The sequence below is a fragment of the Bos indicus genome, chromosome 4 (assembly GCF_029378745.1).
Source record: "Bos indicus isolate NIAB-ARS_2022 breed Sahiwal x Tharparkar chromosome 4, NIAB-ARS_B.indTharparkar_mat_pri_1.0, whole genome shotgun sequence".
Lineage (NCBI taxonomy): Eukaryota > Metazoa > Chordata > Mammalia > Artiodactyla > Bovidae > Bos > Bos indicus.
This window is the reverse complement of record NC_091763.1, coordinates 60,782,776-60,798,715: the sequence shown is the minus strand read 5'-3', so window position 1 is coordinate 60,798,715 and position 15,940 is coordinate 60,782,776. Positions and strand designations below refer to the sequence as shown.

At 42.0% G+C, this 15,940-nt stretch overlaps 1 protein-coding gene across 6 annotated transcripts in view; it reads right to left on the bottom strand.

Moving 5' to 3' along the window:
- Window positions 1-833: 833 nt before the first annotated feature.
- The window catches only part of ELMO1 (engulfment and cell motility 1), a 581,836-nt gene continuing 566,729 nt past the window's right edge, over window positions 834-15,940 (bottom strand). For all 6 annotated transcript variants that reach the window (XM_070787263.1, XM_019958763.2, XM_019958762.2 and 3 more), the window contains 2 exons: window positions 7,409-7,486; window positions 834-2,234 (listed from right to left, as the gene is read on the bottom strand). In XM_070787263.1, the coding sequence (XP_070643364.1) occupies window positions 2,034-2,234; window positions 7,409-7,486 (279 nt within the window). In that variant the 3' untranslated portion in view covers window positions 834-2,033. The remainder of the gene's footprint in view (window positions 2,235-7,408; window positions 7,487-15,940) is intronic.

Here is a 15,940-nt window from a genome sequence, read left to right as displayed (position 1 = left end):
GCACATCTTGGTGACAATAAAGAGCAGTGACCTGAAGGCATCTAACACTTCTGCCGTGAGTCAAGAGTGGCTTGTGCTGTGAATTCCACATTTGGAACTTCCTGACATTTCTTCCAGCTGTTGGGAGTTTATGATCCAGATATGCCTCCAATGGATATAACACTCAGAAAAATCCTTTGCTGGGCTCTGACCCATATTTCATTAATTCATGATTAGATTTATCTAGTTCTGGCTTGATTTATTTCTGGTCTGTGGGTCTGCATTCTTTTCTATCGCTAAATTTGTGCCTTCAAAGTGTGGTGTGTTTCATTTGGTCAGTTTTATAAATTATATAATGGTAAGGAAGAAAAATAAAAGATAAAGTCACAGTCAGGAGGTAATAGTGTAAAATGAATAGATTATAAATACATATTTTTAATTTTTTTAAATATCTGTTTTTTAAAAAGTAATTAATATGATCACTATACAGCATGTGGGATCTTAGTTCCCTGACCAGGGATCAAACCCATGCCCCTGCAGTGGAAGCGCCGTCTTAACCACTAGGCCACCAGGGAAGTCCCTACATTATATTTTTATGAAGTAGGTCTGATTTTCTAGCTGACTTGAGATGGTCTTCTTAGAAGGATCATTCTTTACTGATGCTCAGAGCCTATAGTGATCCAGCAAAGGTCAAGAGTCCCCAAAGCCAGTGCTTCTCAAACTTTAATATGCATGAGCATCACCTGATTCTTCAAGATTGGGGTGAGGTTTAGATTCTGCAGTTTCAACAAGCTCTCAGTGATGTTGATGACTGAGCAGCAAGAACCTAAATTACCAAATCAAAACACCAGCTCTCCAACTCATCACAATTAATTTTATTCCACAGCATGTTTAGGGGAATGTTATTCTCAGGAAGATGTTTAGGACTCAAATAATTAAACAAAAAAACCTGGAAAGTACACACATTTATGTATCTCTTCTTTTCATTAAATATATATCTGTTTGGCAAAAAATGTTAGACTCTTTTATACAAAAACAAAGCAAAAAAAAAACCAAACAAACAAAAACCAACCCCCAAAACCAACAACCCAAACCCTTTGCAAATTGTCAATACCTGTAATAACTACAATGATGTAAACTTGGATGTCTGACAGCTTGACCATCTTGTGGAACCTGTGTTGCAGCAGAACCCCCCAGACCCTTAGACAGCAACTGCCTGTCATCGAGGCTTTTAGATTTAGTACATTAGAGATGAAGCAGGACGACTGATTTCAGCATTGTGCTTTCAGCTAAGGGGCTGGAGGAATGTGTGGCAATGAAGAAGGCAGGTCAGGGATGGGGCAGGGAGAAGAAACCCAAGACTAGCTGAGAGACAGAAAGGGTGGTCACAGCCACAGGGCAGACGTGATGTGGCCATGGGACCCTCAGATCGTGTCTGCTGACCCAACGCTTGTGAGAACTAGGATGAGGCAACCGCTGCTGCTCTTGGGACCAGAGAGGAACTGGGCAGGCAGAGGCCAGAATGGGGGAGGGAGGGCATTTAGAAGCAGATTTCAATTCACATGGAACTGGTGGTGTGAGCAGACCCTCTGGGGAACAAGGAGTGGTGTTTGTCTTCTCGAGAAGCTAGATCGTTTCCGGTTCTTCCAGACCCAGAGCTTGAGGCACACCCCTGTGTCTGGCTGCAGATTGGGAGAAGGTCTGGATTGCTGGCTTGGAGCCGCTAGGAGGGGAGGACTTGCCTGCTGGAATGAAGATGGAAGGGCCCTTTGGCTCTCTCATTGGCGGTGGATTTTGCTTTTCTCCCACCTTTGACTGCAGCGACGGGAGGTAACCTAAAGCAATGGAGTCTAGGAACAGAATCGGGGTGGTGAGCAGGATGCCAGGGAGGGGCAGAAAAATGCCAGAGTTAGAGGAGGCGAGGCCAAAGGAAGTGTGGACCCACAGTGTCCCTTGACCACAGCGGATTCCACGGTGTGGGCGCCTTTTCATTCTTCTCTCCTATTAGCTAAATCTTCCAGTTTTGGAGGGGGTGCATCTGGGCCCAGGGTGCTTCAATTACAGTCATAGACGAAGTCATAGTTGCTGGGCTCCTTGGGGATGGGTGGAGGCGCGTCGGGGATCTGAATGTTTTCCAGGTCCAGGAGGCGGAGCTTGATTTCCATGCTGAGCAGCGTGTCCAAGTCATTCCGTGTTAGGTCACTCATCATGTCTTTCCCCAGCAGCGCATTCAGCCCATCTGTCCAGATACAGTACTGGGGAGAAAGAAGGTGACAATGAGAACGACTGATGACAATTACAAGAGGAATAACAATAGCTAACACCAACTGATCACTCAGCAAGGACTGGGCTCTGTGCTAAGGGCTTTGCCTACATCATCATTTGATAGTCAGCACCTCTATAAAATTGACACTTCTGTTAGCATCTCTGTTTTACAGATGAGGGAACTGAGACAATGAGAAATTAAGTCACTTGGCAGTATGTGGAGTAGGTGGGATTTGAACTTATGCAATCTGCCTCCATCGTCTGCACTCTTCTGTACAAATAATGCCTCCCTACATAGCAGCAGGAGGATTTGAATTTTTCTGCCTGTGCAACAGAATATCTCTAACATCCCACCAGTGGATCAAAGAGTTAAAGGTATTGGTAGAATATACCCTAACACTCCTGGACTCAACATCAGATCATACTTGCTACTCTCCTGACTCTGAGCAGTTCTAATCTAGAGCCAGTATCTGACTATCCTGTTTGATTCCTGCACTCAAAACGACAGTCGAACTCCACTCTGGGGCTAATGGTGGTCCTACCTTTGTATTTCTTTTTTTTTTTTTTTTTAATTCTTACCCTTGCTTTCAAAGGCAGCGACCCAGGCTAGGCCTACAGTAGATGAGTTTGTTCTCTGAGGCAGGACAATGCAGCTAGGTTCCTGCCCGCGAGTTCCTAGGGGTGCGCGGCCGGGGAACAGCGGCCGCCCGCCTCCTTCCCCATCCGGGGCGCCGGGGTCGTGTCGATGGCTGAGCACTTCCGGGGCCGCTACAACCTCCGCGGCTAGAGCGCCCTTCCTCAGCCGGTGAGGCCGCGATCCTACCTTTGTATTTCTTAGCAAAAGATTTAGGAATAGCTCAGTGCTGCCCAAGGTCTGGTGGACAAAATGGCTAAAATCATTGGGTGATCTTAATGGAAGGTGGCTTAGCTGCCAGTCTACGGACCTCTTCTGCCTGGGCTTCTGGTTTCTAAGGGTTTTCTCCTCCAGGTCTTTGGAGTCTGATCCCTGGGGACATCACCTGTTTTGGAAAGCACTCCATAGTAACCAACTAAGGATTTGGTTCTTCCCCTCTCATTAAAAATTAATCATGCCCTTTTCTTCTTTCTCCAGTAGGCTATGAACTATGCTTCATTTATCTGAGTACCTGACTTGCTCTTGTCAGCATCCCTCCAGAGGCTGAAATCCTGCCCTGACCATTAAAGCCATAATACTTGGTGAAGAACTAGCCTCTGCTGCCAACATCAGAAAACTGCCTGCATTCTGGATGTTGTGCTCAGCTCACCTTTTAGGATGTCCTAGTCCTATTCAGGGCTTCTTTGATAGTAATTCTTTGATAGTAATTTCACTGCTCTTCCTGTGGGACTGATCTTCCTTCTAGAATGTGCTCTAGATTATCCCCTCTCTTGCCCTTACTGGGTCAAGTTGCAATTCCAGACCCTACTTAGCTTGTCCTTTGCACTGTGGTTACCTGGGCTATGTTCCAGAATATGACAGCAGATCTCAACAAAAAAGCACTATGAGACGGCAAGCTCTATACAGATCTTAAGTCACAGTGATGGCTTAGAAATCTACCCTGATGCACACTGGGGGCTCCACTTGTTAAGCCAAGGAGGTGTGTTATTAAGTCTGTCTGAGTAGGGCAGTCCTGAACTGTAGAGCTTTGGTTCGGCCTTGACTATGGGATCTCAGCCAGAGCACTCAACCCATCTAAGTATCAACTGAGGGCTAAGAGGTTTCTGGAAGTATTAGTGATCTTGTGAATGCCTTAGAGGGTTTCTAAACACATCTAAACGTTTGTTTCTTCATAAATAATCTTGATAAAAATAGAACCCAGGTCCTACTCTGTAGATCTTGATCTTACAAATCTTAGGTCAGGAAATTTTATTTAGAAAAGCTTCCAGCTAATTCTGATGTATCTCCATTTAGAAGCACCACTGAACCCCATGCTCTTTGAGGCCCCTTCCAGTTTAGACACTGTTTCACTGTAAATCCCTAAGTGCTGGGGTCGCTACTCTTTGTACACAGCCTTCCCAGTCCTGGCTAGCTTCCTAGTACAGATTAATTTAACCCACAGGAACACTTCTGTGGTGCTTTTCTTTTGAGAAGCAGCAAGCACAGAAAACTTTTTTAAAAAGCATCATGATCAATAAATAAAAACTGTAGTACTGAATCTGAGTTGGAAATATCGGTATAAATGTATGATGTATTTTGTCTTTTAAAAACATAACTCCAAGCTCTGTCTACAAAAATGCCTAAAAATAATCACCAACCCAGTAGTAATAGGCACACTGAATGTCCAGATTCTGGTTGCTAAATACCAAAAGGAGTCAAAACTCCATAGAGAAAAGGCAGGGAATGCTCAAGAAGAACCTGGAGTATCTTGTCATGCCAGAATGCCTGAAAACTGCCAGGGTCATCTGTCAATAGGACTCAGAAGCCAACCAGAAGGTATTCCTACTTTCTCTATAGTTGTTCAGTCGCTCAGTCATGTCCAACTGTGTGCCACCCCATGGACTGCAGCATGCTAGGCTTCCATGTCCTTCATTGTCTCTTGGAGTTTGCGAAAACTCACGTCCATTGAGTCAATGATGCCATCCAACCATCTCATCCCATTGCCCCCTTTCTTCTCCTGCCTGCAATCTTGTCCAGTGAGTTAGCTCTTCACATCAGGTGACCAAAGTATTGAAGCTTCAGTGTCCGTCCTTCCAATGAATATTCAGGGATGATTTCCTTTAGGATTGACTGATTTAATCTCCTTGCAGTCCAAGGGACTCTCAAGGGTCTTTTCCAACACCACAGTTCAAAAGCATCAATTCTTTGTCACTCAACCTTCTTTACGGTTCACCTCTCACATTCATACATGACTACTGGAAAAACCATAGCTTTGACTATACAGACCTTTGTTGGTAAAGTGATGTCTCTGCCTTTTAATACACTGTCTAGCTTTGTCACAGATTTTCTTCCAAGGAGCAAATGTCTTTTAATTTCATGGCCGCAGTCACCATCCACAGTGATTTTGGAGCCCAAGAAAATAAAGTCTGTCACTGTTTCCATTTTTTCCTCCCATCTATTTGCCATGAAGTGATGGGACCAGATCTACTTTTTCTAGATAAGATAATTTGGACACTGATAATGACAATAATGGCAACCTATTGAAATGTAGGACTTCCCAGGTGGCGCTAGTGGTAAAGAACTTGTCTGCCAATGCAGGAGATATAAAAGACATGGGTTCGATACCTGGGTTGGGAAGATCCTCTGGAGGAAGGCATGGCAACCCACATCAGTATTCTCACCTGGAGAATACCATGGACAGAGAAGCCTGGCGAGTTACGGTCCATCGGGTCTTTAGAGGTGCACAAGGGGAGTATTTACAAATAAAATGATGACATCTGGATGCGCTTTGAAAATAATCTGGGGTATGGCAGCTGGGTGTGGGCGGGGATACAGGTGAAACTTCATTGTCTATGAGTTGATAATTGCTGAAGCTAGGGGATGGGCACTGGCAGGAAGTCCTGAGTCCAGGTCCTGCTTTCTTCCTTCCAAGCCACCCAGTACAGGGCTCAGATAGAAGGTGTTTCTGGAACAAGACCCCCATTGTTTAAATCCAGGTTCTATCACTTACTATTTGTTTGATCTGGAAAAAGTTTTTAAAGTTCTCTGTGGAGCATTATTTTTTTTCTTTTAATAAAATGGGAATAACATTAGCTTGTTTCTTTTACAGTTACAGAATGAAGATTGAGGGAGGTGAGGCACACAAAGCATTGAATGGTGCCTGGTTCAGAGTATTCCAGTTATAATTACTATTGTCTTTACTATTGTTGAGGTAGTCAATTTTGGGAGGCTTCTCTCTCCTCCTTTGATCAGTGAAGATATCTGTAATAGAATTTTCTGCTTTATGGAGCAATTATGCAAATAAAATGAGGCAATAGATATGAAAGTGGTCTGAAGAAATTAAAAGTATTCACAAGTGCATGGCATTTTTCTCCTCACTGCATCAATAAAAAGTGGCAGATATGAATAAAAATTTGGCAGTCTCAGAGCATTTATCCTTATCTGGAATTAATGTACACTGGGCAAAACAGCCTTGTATAGATTTAAATAGCATCCTCAGTTCTACTATTTTAAGTGGTTTCCTATATATCTGTATATATCTTGAATATGGTGGCCTGCGTACAACCACAGTTTTATTTAAAAAGAGAAATGGTAGGACACGGTATCTATTTTCAAGAAGATGAAGACAAAGTCATTCCCTTCCATGAACTAAATGTCAAGTAACACAGAATTATATTTAAGCACCACTTTAAATGCAGGATTTGCATCTAATCTTTCTTCTCTTTGGGGGATGTACAATTTTATCCAAAAGCTTCAAAGCAGTAAAAAACAAAACAAATACAGAATAACTTCTAAATGAGTTAAATCTCCCTGGGGAAATGGGGAACAAAATTCAAGTTCTATTAAAATGTTCCTTCCTTTCTAAAAGCTTTTTATGTTACCACATGCACAACAAAAATTTGAATGGTATCATCTAAAAATAAGAGTTTCAAGCATGATGTTGTGTTCTAGCTTACAAGAAAAGAAGTTAAATCAGCCATAGCTGCTACTTCATCTTACAAATGCATTTTCCTAGATTTATGCTAAATATTTTAAATATAGCTGACAGTGTGCTTCGAGAAGAGAAACAAATTATACATATAACAAGATGTCAAAAAGGAATAAAAGCATCTCAAAAATAAAATTCCAACAGCAGAGACAGTCCTAAACCTCTTAAAATAACTTAAACATGATAAAAAATCTAGTTCTCAAATGTTTTAAAGAATTGAGACAAATTTATTATGGGAAAATTTTGACCAAAACCTAAATATTCAATAAAAACCAAGCCATAGCTAAGGATGATATTTTTTCTGTAACAGTATGTCCTTACTATGAAGCACTTGTACCTTCTTCTTTACCATAAACTCTTGATTAAGCTAAGAAGAAGCTGAATCTGTTTAATTTGCAGTTTTTTGAGAGGTTTTCATTCTATTCTAAGTCAACAAAATGTGCATTTGCTCATAATTTTTCTTGGGTAGACTTAAAAAAAATTCTTTCCAGTATTTTTTTATCTGCTGTTTTTCTCAAGAAAATATGACATTCTCTCATAAATTAACCCCTGGAGATCTTTACCTCATGCTTGTCAGGAGCTATGAAGTTCAGTTGGCAGTTTGAGTCATACAAGATGGAGAAAGCAAGTTCAAGCACCTCCTGCAAGAGATTAGAGAAAACACCACACTGAAGACAATTTGCACGTTTTGCTTTTCAGTTACAAATGGCTGCAGATTGCACGTGGAATAGTGCCTGTAGTGGGTCCAGGCAAGAGGAGCGGTAGTGAGGCTGATGGGAAGAAGGACGATATTTTTCAAGATTCACAACACGTTTCCTTCTCTCTGTTCATGGGAGGTCTGCATGAACCAATTCGTTTAATTCTCAAGACAGTGCATGGAGCAAGTGTTATCATTCCCTTTTTATGGGAAGGAGCTCAGAGAGGTTAAGTGAGTTGTCCAAGGCCACACAGCCCCAAAGCTATGCTACTTTCCTATCTTCAACATCTCCCTCCCAGGGAGACCATGGAAAGTAGTAAACTCTTTCGCAATCAGCAACATTATGGGCTACTCTATCTTCTATCATTTCCAAAAAGACAGGTGTTCATAGTGGGTATAAACTTCCTAAAACATGGAAGCTACATAGGAGGTAATGAGGCTTCGGGACGAATCCACTATCTTTAGGTAGTATGTCTGCCCTTTGATCTCTGAACTACTGTAGAGCAAAGTTTATATGAAACCTAGTTTTATCCTATAGTGGCTGCAGGGTATAAAGGACAGTATGGGCCCAAGTGGCAGAATAGCTGGACTCATTCATTGGTGAATGTCTCTTCGTTCGAGTGCCTGGGTTCATTCATAGTACAGACTATGAGACAGACCCAAAGGGCCAAGGACTAAGTGTTGCAGTCATTCCATTGTAGCTGAATGACCTTGGCTGAGACACTTAGTGTTGTTCCTAATATGTGCGTTAAAATATGCTTCTCAAATTGTACACACTATGCACTAATAGATATAATGATTATTCTACTGGATTGAGCAGTCAGCAGGTACAGTCTCTGGAAGATGAGAGTCACTGAACATCTTAGCACCCTGTATTGTGTTTATGTGCGTGTATTAGTTGCTCTGCTGCTGCTGCTGCTAAGTCGCTTCAGTCGTGTCCGACTCTATTCGACCCCATAGACGGCAGCCCACCAGGCTCCCCTGTCCCTGGGATTCTCCAGGCAAGAACACTGGAGTGGGTTGCCATTTCCTTCTCCAATGCATGAAAGTGAAAAGTCAAAGTGAAGTCGCTCAGTCGTGTCCGACTCTTTGCAACCCCATGGACTGCAGCCCACCAGGCTCCTCTGTCCATGGGATTTTCCAGGCAAGAGTACTGGAGTGGGGTGCCATCACCTTCTCCAATTAGTTGCTCAGTCACATCCAACTCTTTGTGACCCCATGGACTGTAGCCCACCGGGTTCTATCCATGGAATTCTCCTGGCAAGAATACTGGAGTGGGTAGCCATTTCCTTCTCCAGGGGATCATCCTGACCCACGGATCGAACTTGCATCTCCTGTGTCTTCTCCATTATAGGCAGATTCTTTACCATCTGAGCCACCAAGGCAGCCCCTCTCAACACCCTAACAACTCCTAATTTGGAGGAAAGAGCCAAGTGAGTCCACATCGATGCTCTGCATCACTACAAAACTCATGTGCTAGCCTACCTTCTGTCTCTGTGTCTATTAGGCACCACTGAGGACTGCCCCTTTCCCTCACGGTATGATCTAGGAGCTGCATTCTCAGTAACCACCCACAGGCGTTCTTTCTTAGGGAAGTAGACCTCTCCACATCATTCTCTACCTCAACATCTGTCAGAGGATTTGTCTTTGGCCAGTAACTCACAGCAAGAATGCTCCAGAAAGAAGACAGAAGGGAGAAAGATGAGGTCACTGCCTCTAGATTTAAGAATTTCAGATGAGAAAGAATTCTCCCAAGCGGACTCCAAAGGCTCAGCATTAGGCGGATGCCTCTCCTGACACAGTCAGCCATCAGGCTATTTGTGGCTCTCATGAATTCTGTGTTTGGCTCGACTCTAGCTGTCCCCTCATTAAGGGAAAGCAGCTTTTGTTCTGAACCCAGACCTAACAGTATCTCATCCTCTTAGGGTATCCTCACCCTACCAGAAATAGAAACAGGTGAAGGAAAAACTGCTGAATCACAGACCAGGATCTATTCTGCAAGACTACCCACTCTGAATTTTTCATTCTTGTTTTCCTTAGGATTCTATTCAAGCCAGCCCAGGAAAGATCAATAAAATTGGAAAAGAGTTCACCAACAAACAAAAACAATTTCCCCATAAGTTTAGCATCTCTTTCAGGTCTTTTAGTGCATAATGAAAATGGTCATGGGTCCTGACAGTGGTGCCATAATTGGTGTCATCCTTTTAAAAAAGCCTGTAAGGCAGTCCATATCAAGAACAAGCCGTCCCACTTTTGGAGTTACTCCTAAAAAATTTCAAAAGGAAGCAAAACTGTATATACTATTATCTGTAAGAATGTAACAGAACAGAAAAACACAGCACTGCACTCAGTTGTGCCTGACTCTGCGACCCCATGCACTGTAGCCTGCTAAGCTCCTCACTCCGTGGGATTTTTCAGGCAAGAATACTGGAGTGGGTTGCCACTTCCTTCTCCAGAGGATTGCTCCATCCCGGGAATTGAACCTGGGTCTCCTGGGTTGCAGGTGGTCTCCCGCATTGCAGGTGTATTCTTTACCAACTGAGCCACCAAGGAAGCCATAAGAATGTAATACAAGGAACTAAATAAATGTCCTCCCTTCTTTGGGTAGAACATTAAATAAAGAAATCACAAATTAGCAACCCTGCAAAATAAATGCTGCTAGGCATTAAGTAGCAGCAGCAGCATATATTTCGCAGGGTTGCTAATGGGAAATGGCAACCCACTCCAGTGTTCTTGCCTGGAGAATCCCAAGGATGGGGGAACCTGGTGGGCTGCCGTCTACGGGGTCGCACAGAGTCGGGCATGACTGAAGCGACTTAGCAGCAGCAGCAGGCATTAAGTATAATTACAAACATTTGATTTTAAGTGGAAAAACAAACAAGAGAAATGAACATTATTTACATACTGATCACAACTAGGAACAATGTCTAGCTGTGGTTGGAGACTGGAACCGAATATGTGAAATGAAAATAATTATGTTAAGGTGCTGGGATCATAGGTGATTATTTTCTTTTAAAAAACTGAAAACATTTTTCAACAAAATGTTAAGCTCTAATCTCCTAAATTCATAAAAACTGTTCTTAGATGAGAAACATTGATATAGATGATGATTTCTTTACTAATCTTAGTGTCATCCCCTGGAAAAATTCTGACTCGTACTTAGGAGATTGGAGAGAAAGGAGAGGAGGGGCTTTGCTTCTGGACAACCAGTCAGTACATCACAGCAGCACCAGGTGACCTTCAGAAGTCAACAGGAAAAGGTGAGACTGACAACGGATTTCTGACTGATGCTAGACCATGCCTGCTGCTCTGCTTAGGGCAGGCACATAGCTAATCATCGCCTTGCTTACGACAGCAGGTGTGAGCATCACCAGAGCCCAGACGTGGCCTCTTGACTAAGTGCTGAAGTCTCTTGAGACCAGAGTGTCAATGTGGCTGTCCTTGTGACACTTTCTCTTCCACAGGGCATGGAGTAGGAAGAAAAAGGAGGGGGGGCTGCCAGCTTTAGGTTTTGCCCTTCTAAGGCATTTACCAGCGAGGACGTGAAAGAGAGGAACTGTCATGACCTAGATTTCTGATAAACACAGGCAGGGAATAGGAAATTCGTGACAATGTCAATCCCCACTTTAATTTCACCAAAGCTGCCTGGGAGGGGTTGGAGGAATTACTTCTCTGAGTCGCACGCCTGCGTTAAAGGCTGCTATCACTTATAATGAGTTTTATTGACGTCTCCAGTTGGCTGTCATTGAGGCTTTGGTGGAGGTCAGCTCTCTAGCACTTTGAGCAGGCAGGTTGCAGAGCTGGCAGCGACGGCCTCTCGGGCTAACACTCTAGAAGCGGCCACCTGTCCAAACTGTCTGTGAGGGAGAGAGGTGCCAGGAGGCGGTGGAGTAAGTGGTTGTGGATCTGGGGCAGCATCCCCCTCAGGGGCCTCTTGTCACACACCACAACACTCTCTTAGATATTTGATGCTCTGCGGTTTTGCTACTCACTACCTAAGGTCTTTTATTCACTCTGGATCTAAGTCAGTGAAAAATCATGTCCAGGAGTAGCTTATTTCCATCCTCCATCTCACTAATTCATATGTCCTCCCCTCACATGTGGAGGAAGGCCTGGGATAAGTGAGTTCTGTGGTTGGAGGATACAGGAGGAACTCGCCCTATGACCTCTGACCCTACTCAACCTTCTGGTCCTGGGTATAATGACAAGGCATACAGGGTCAGGGGATGCTCAGAGAAATTCTGGGCATGATGGTGTCTTGGTTTGGGGATTTCCACCTTCCAGGGCCACGTGATGGGCTGATGGAATATGAGAGTAGAGTTTTATACAACATAATTTCACTGTAAAGTGTTGGCTGCCATTCCTTACATTGTTTTGGGGTGACTTGTCTAATTTGGCCATCTCACCTGGCATTCACTTTAATCATGTTGGTTCTCCAGCATCTATCCATGTTATCTTGAGGGCAAAGCATTTTGATTACGGATGTGTACATAACTTGGCATGTGTGTGTGCTAAACGTGGCCAGAGAAATAGTAGATTTCATAGCTATTAACACTGCAGCTCATCTGTATACCTATGAGTTTGACTTTCTATTGTAGAAGGTAAAATCAGTCATTCATATATTATATAGTGAGAGGGTTTTGCCTTCTGTGAAGTAGCTTTATGTTAGGGCTCCATCTATCTGAGCCAATAGTTCTCCAACCCATTTTCATCTCTGTCCCCACCAATCCTACTGTGAATTCAATGTTTCTCAGTCAGAGGATACATCAGATGTCAAAAGGCCCCATGCGCCTTTCATATATTGTTTCCTTCTCCTAGAAGGTCTTTCCCTCTCTTCTTTTCAAAACCCAGCTCATACATCACTTCCTCCATGAACCTTCTCAAAATCCCAGGCTCCCCTTGTTTTTAAATTTACTGGGGCATAGGCACCATTGGATTATAATAGCATGTGGATCATTAAATCTTGTATCTGCTCTAGACACAAAATATCAGGGGCCAGGTCATATTTATCTTTGGATTCCCAGCACCTGGCACAAGTCTGGTATAAAGAAAATACTCAATATAGTGTGACTATGAATGATGAATGAAGTAACTCTGAATAAAAGGCTTTTTGCTTAAGATCAGGATTTTCAAGTCAATACTAGAACATCATCTTCTAATATAATCTGCTTCTAATTTCAGGTACATTAATCATACTGGAAAAATAAATCTGGGCTCTGGGCATGGTGAAATGGAAGCATCTCTCAGGTCAAACATATTCCTATCCCTTTCACTGATACCTGGTTAGAGTTTTCCTCTGGTGATTGCATGCTATTTAACTTCTAAAGCCCAAGGCAGTGGGATAAGTACCAGGACTGCCTACTTTCAAAAATACAGTAACAAATCAACTTTATTTCATGAACCACAGGGTTTGAATTTAGAATCCTTAATCCTTAAAAGTCAAATTCTTCCAATTCAATTTCCATTCACCCATGAAAATTCTTTTCAAGTATCAGGAATTTCCTAATCTCTCTGTGAAGAAGCCAATACTTTTTGTGTCCACAGAAATTTGTTGCACCAACTTCTTTTAAACAAGTTAGACTCAGCTCCAGGAGGACAGGGCTGTGTCTGCCTGTGCATCACTCTGTGCCTATAGCCCATCCTATCTCAAGTGCTCTAATGCTGACTGAGTGAAGGACTCTATGAAAAAAGACCTCTGCCTCAAGGGAAAGGATCAGTCCCTTTCCTTTATCTATTTCTAGGACCTTAGACTGTGCCTGGCATGTCAGCTGTTGAATGAGCAAGAAGTACTACCAGTTACCAACAGATCTGAATGTCCAGTTTGCCCTGCTCATAATTAAGCTAATGAAGAGTCCTGGGGCATAAAATGTCAGAATCTACCATCTAGCTGGAAAAGCTGAAGAGCCAGCAGCAGGCCTTGGTTGCTGCCCACTGCCATGCCCTGACAGGCCTCCTGTGGACACACTTTGGCCAGCCCTCCTTTTAAGTTGCAGGCCTCTTCTTTCCATCTCATCCCATCTCATCCTCCACTGCCCCCTTCTCCTTTTGCCTTCAGTCTTTCCCAGCATCAGAAGATATGGTTGGATAGCATCACTGACTCAATGGACAGGAATCTGAGCAAACTCTGAGATATAGAGGAGTACAGGACTTAGTGACTGAATGACAACAACTCCCCTTTCCTATCCAGAAGTCCCAGAGGTAGGGAGGAGCAGGCCTCTGGATCATTGGGGAAGGGGTGTGAGTGGGTTAGGAAATAAATTATTAGAATTTCGGGTTTCCTTTCTACTTTCTGACATTTTTCCTGATGCATCAAATATATGAACACTATTAATATTATAAGACAAATTATTTTCATATGTATACAAATGAAAGAGCCAGGCTAGCAGAGCTACTACTACCTCTCTTAGCCTTCTAGGCTAGCAAATCCCAGAAAGGAGCCTTCATTTGAAGTCTTATTATGTGTTTACAGCAGTGTGTCCCATTTATCAATCCATTCTTCCATCATCCAACCACCTCTCTCTCCATCCATTCATCTATCACTCATTCATCTGCCCACTTGCCCAGTTTTCTGTTAAGTGTCACCACAATTTTTAAAAATAAGGTTGGAAAAGTCATTCACTCAGTTTGTTTTGTTGGTCTCTTCTAAAGGGAGAGGAATCTGAAACAAGAAGGCCAAAATCAGCCACATATATCCTAGGCTCAAATGAGCTCATCTCCATACCTGTTTTGACATTGATGGCTTGTATCTTCTTTCATTTTCTTTTGGTTAGTCAAGCTAGAAATTTCAATTTCATTTATATTTTCCAAGGACCAAGTTTTGCATTTGTTGATTTTCTCTACTATTTTCCTGTTTTCAATTTCATTGATCTCTAATATTTATTATTTCTTTTCTTCTGTTTTCTTTAGGCTTAAATTGCTCTTCTTTCTCTAGTTCCCTAAGGTGGAAACTTTACTGATTTTAGACTTTTCCTCTTTCCTAATATATGCATTTAATGCTATACATTTCCCTTTCATCACAACCCACCCATTTTAGTAAGTTATATTTTCATTTTACTTAGTGTAAAACATTTTGTTATTTCTGTTTAGACTACCTCTTTGGACTATGGGTTATTTGGAAGTGTGTTCTGAAATTTCCAAACATTTTGGGGATTTTCCATCTATCTTTCTGTTATTGATTTCTAGTCTAATTCCATCGTGAATTAGAATACAGTTTGTATGACTGTTACTTCTACATTTGTTAAGATCTATTTTATGACCCAGAATGTGGTCAGTCTTGGTGAATGTTTCTTGTGAGCTTGAGAAAAATGTATATTCTGCTGTTGAGTAGATTTTCTATTAATGTTAATTGGATCAAGTTAATTGATGGTGCTGTTCAGGTCATCAATATCCTTATTGATTTTTCTGCTCACTTGATCTATCAATTACTGACAGAGGGTTACTGAAGTCTCCAGGACAATAATGGATTTGTGAATTTCTTCTTTCAGTTCTCTCAGTTTGCCTCGTGCATTTTGATCTTTGTTCATCCCATTACTTTCACCTCTCTTAGTTTCTATATTTAAGTGGGTTTCTTGGAGGAAAACATATATTTAGTCTTGCTTCTTATCTACTCAAATAATCCCTTTTAATTGGCGTATTTAGACCATTGACATTTAAAATGACTATTGACATAGTTATATTATGTCTGCCAAGTTTGCAACTTTTTTCATTTGTTGCATTTGTTTTTTATTTTCTCCTTTTTTTTTTTTTTTTAAAAACTTTATCCTGTTTTGAGTATCCTTACTTCTTCCTCCTGTACATTTTGACTTTTCTGTTATTCATTTCACTTATCCATATGCTATAGATATAACACATTTTAAAATTATTATTTTAAGCAAAGAGTTACCTTTTAGATTAATTAATAAGAAAAAAATATACTTTTCTTTTACCTTCATATATTCCTTCCCTAATACTCTTTGCCTCCAAGGGCAAATGCCTCCAAACTGGGGACAAAGGAAATTCCTCTACCTTTTCAGACAATGCTGCCCCCCACACCTTCTGTTATGGAATCTAGGCTGTCATGGTGAACAACATGGTGGGAAGGGTGAAAAATACTGCAATGTGAAGAGTATTCAAGCAATATACACCTTTGGGAACATTTTCTCCCTTAAGCTGAATTTGAACTGTTTCAAATATGGGAAACAATATTTCCCATGATGCTGAAGAATATTAGGCCTTGAAAATTTTTCTCAGATTTTTGGGAGTCATCTGGTCTCTCTTCCATTTCCCAGACTTCTCTGAGACCCCATAGGGGTAACTAAGAAGAAGAAAATGGAAGAGATTGGGGAGAAAATGCAGAAGGGAGACTATGAACATAAATAGGAGGGTAGGAGGGGCCCAGAGGACGGAGATGAGTGGAAAG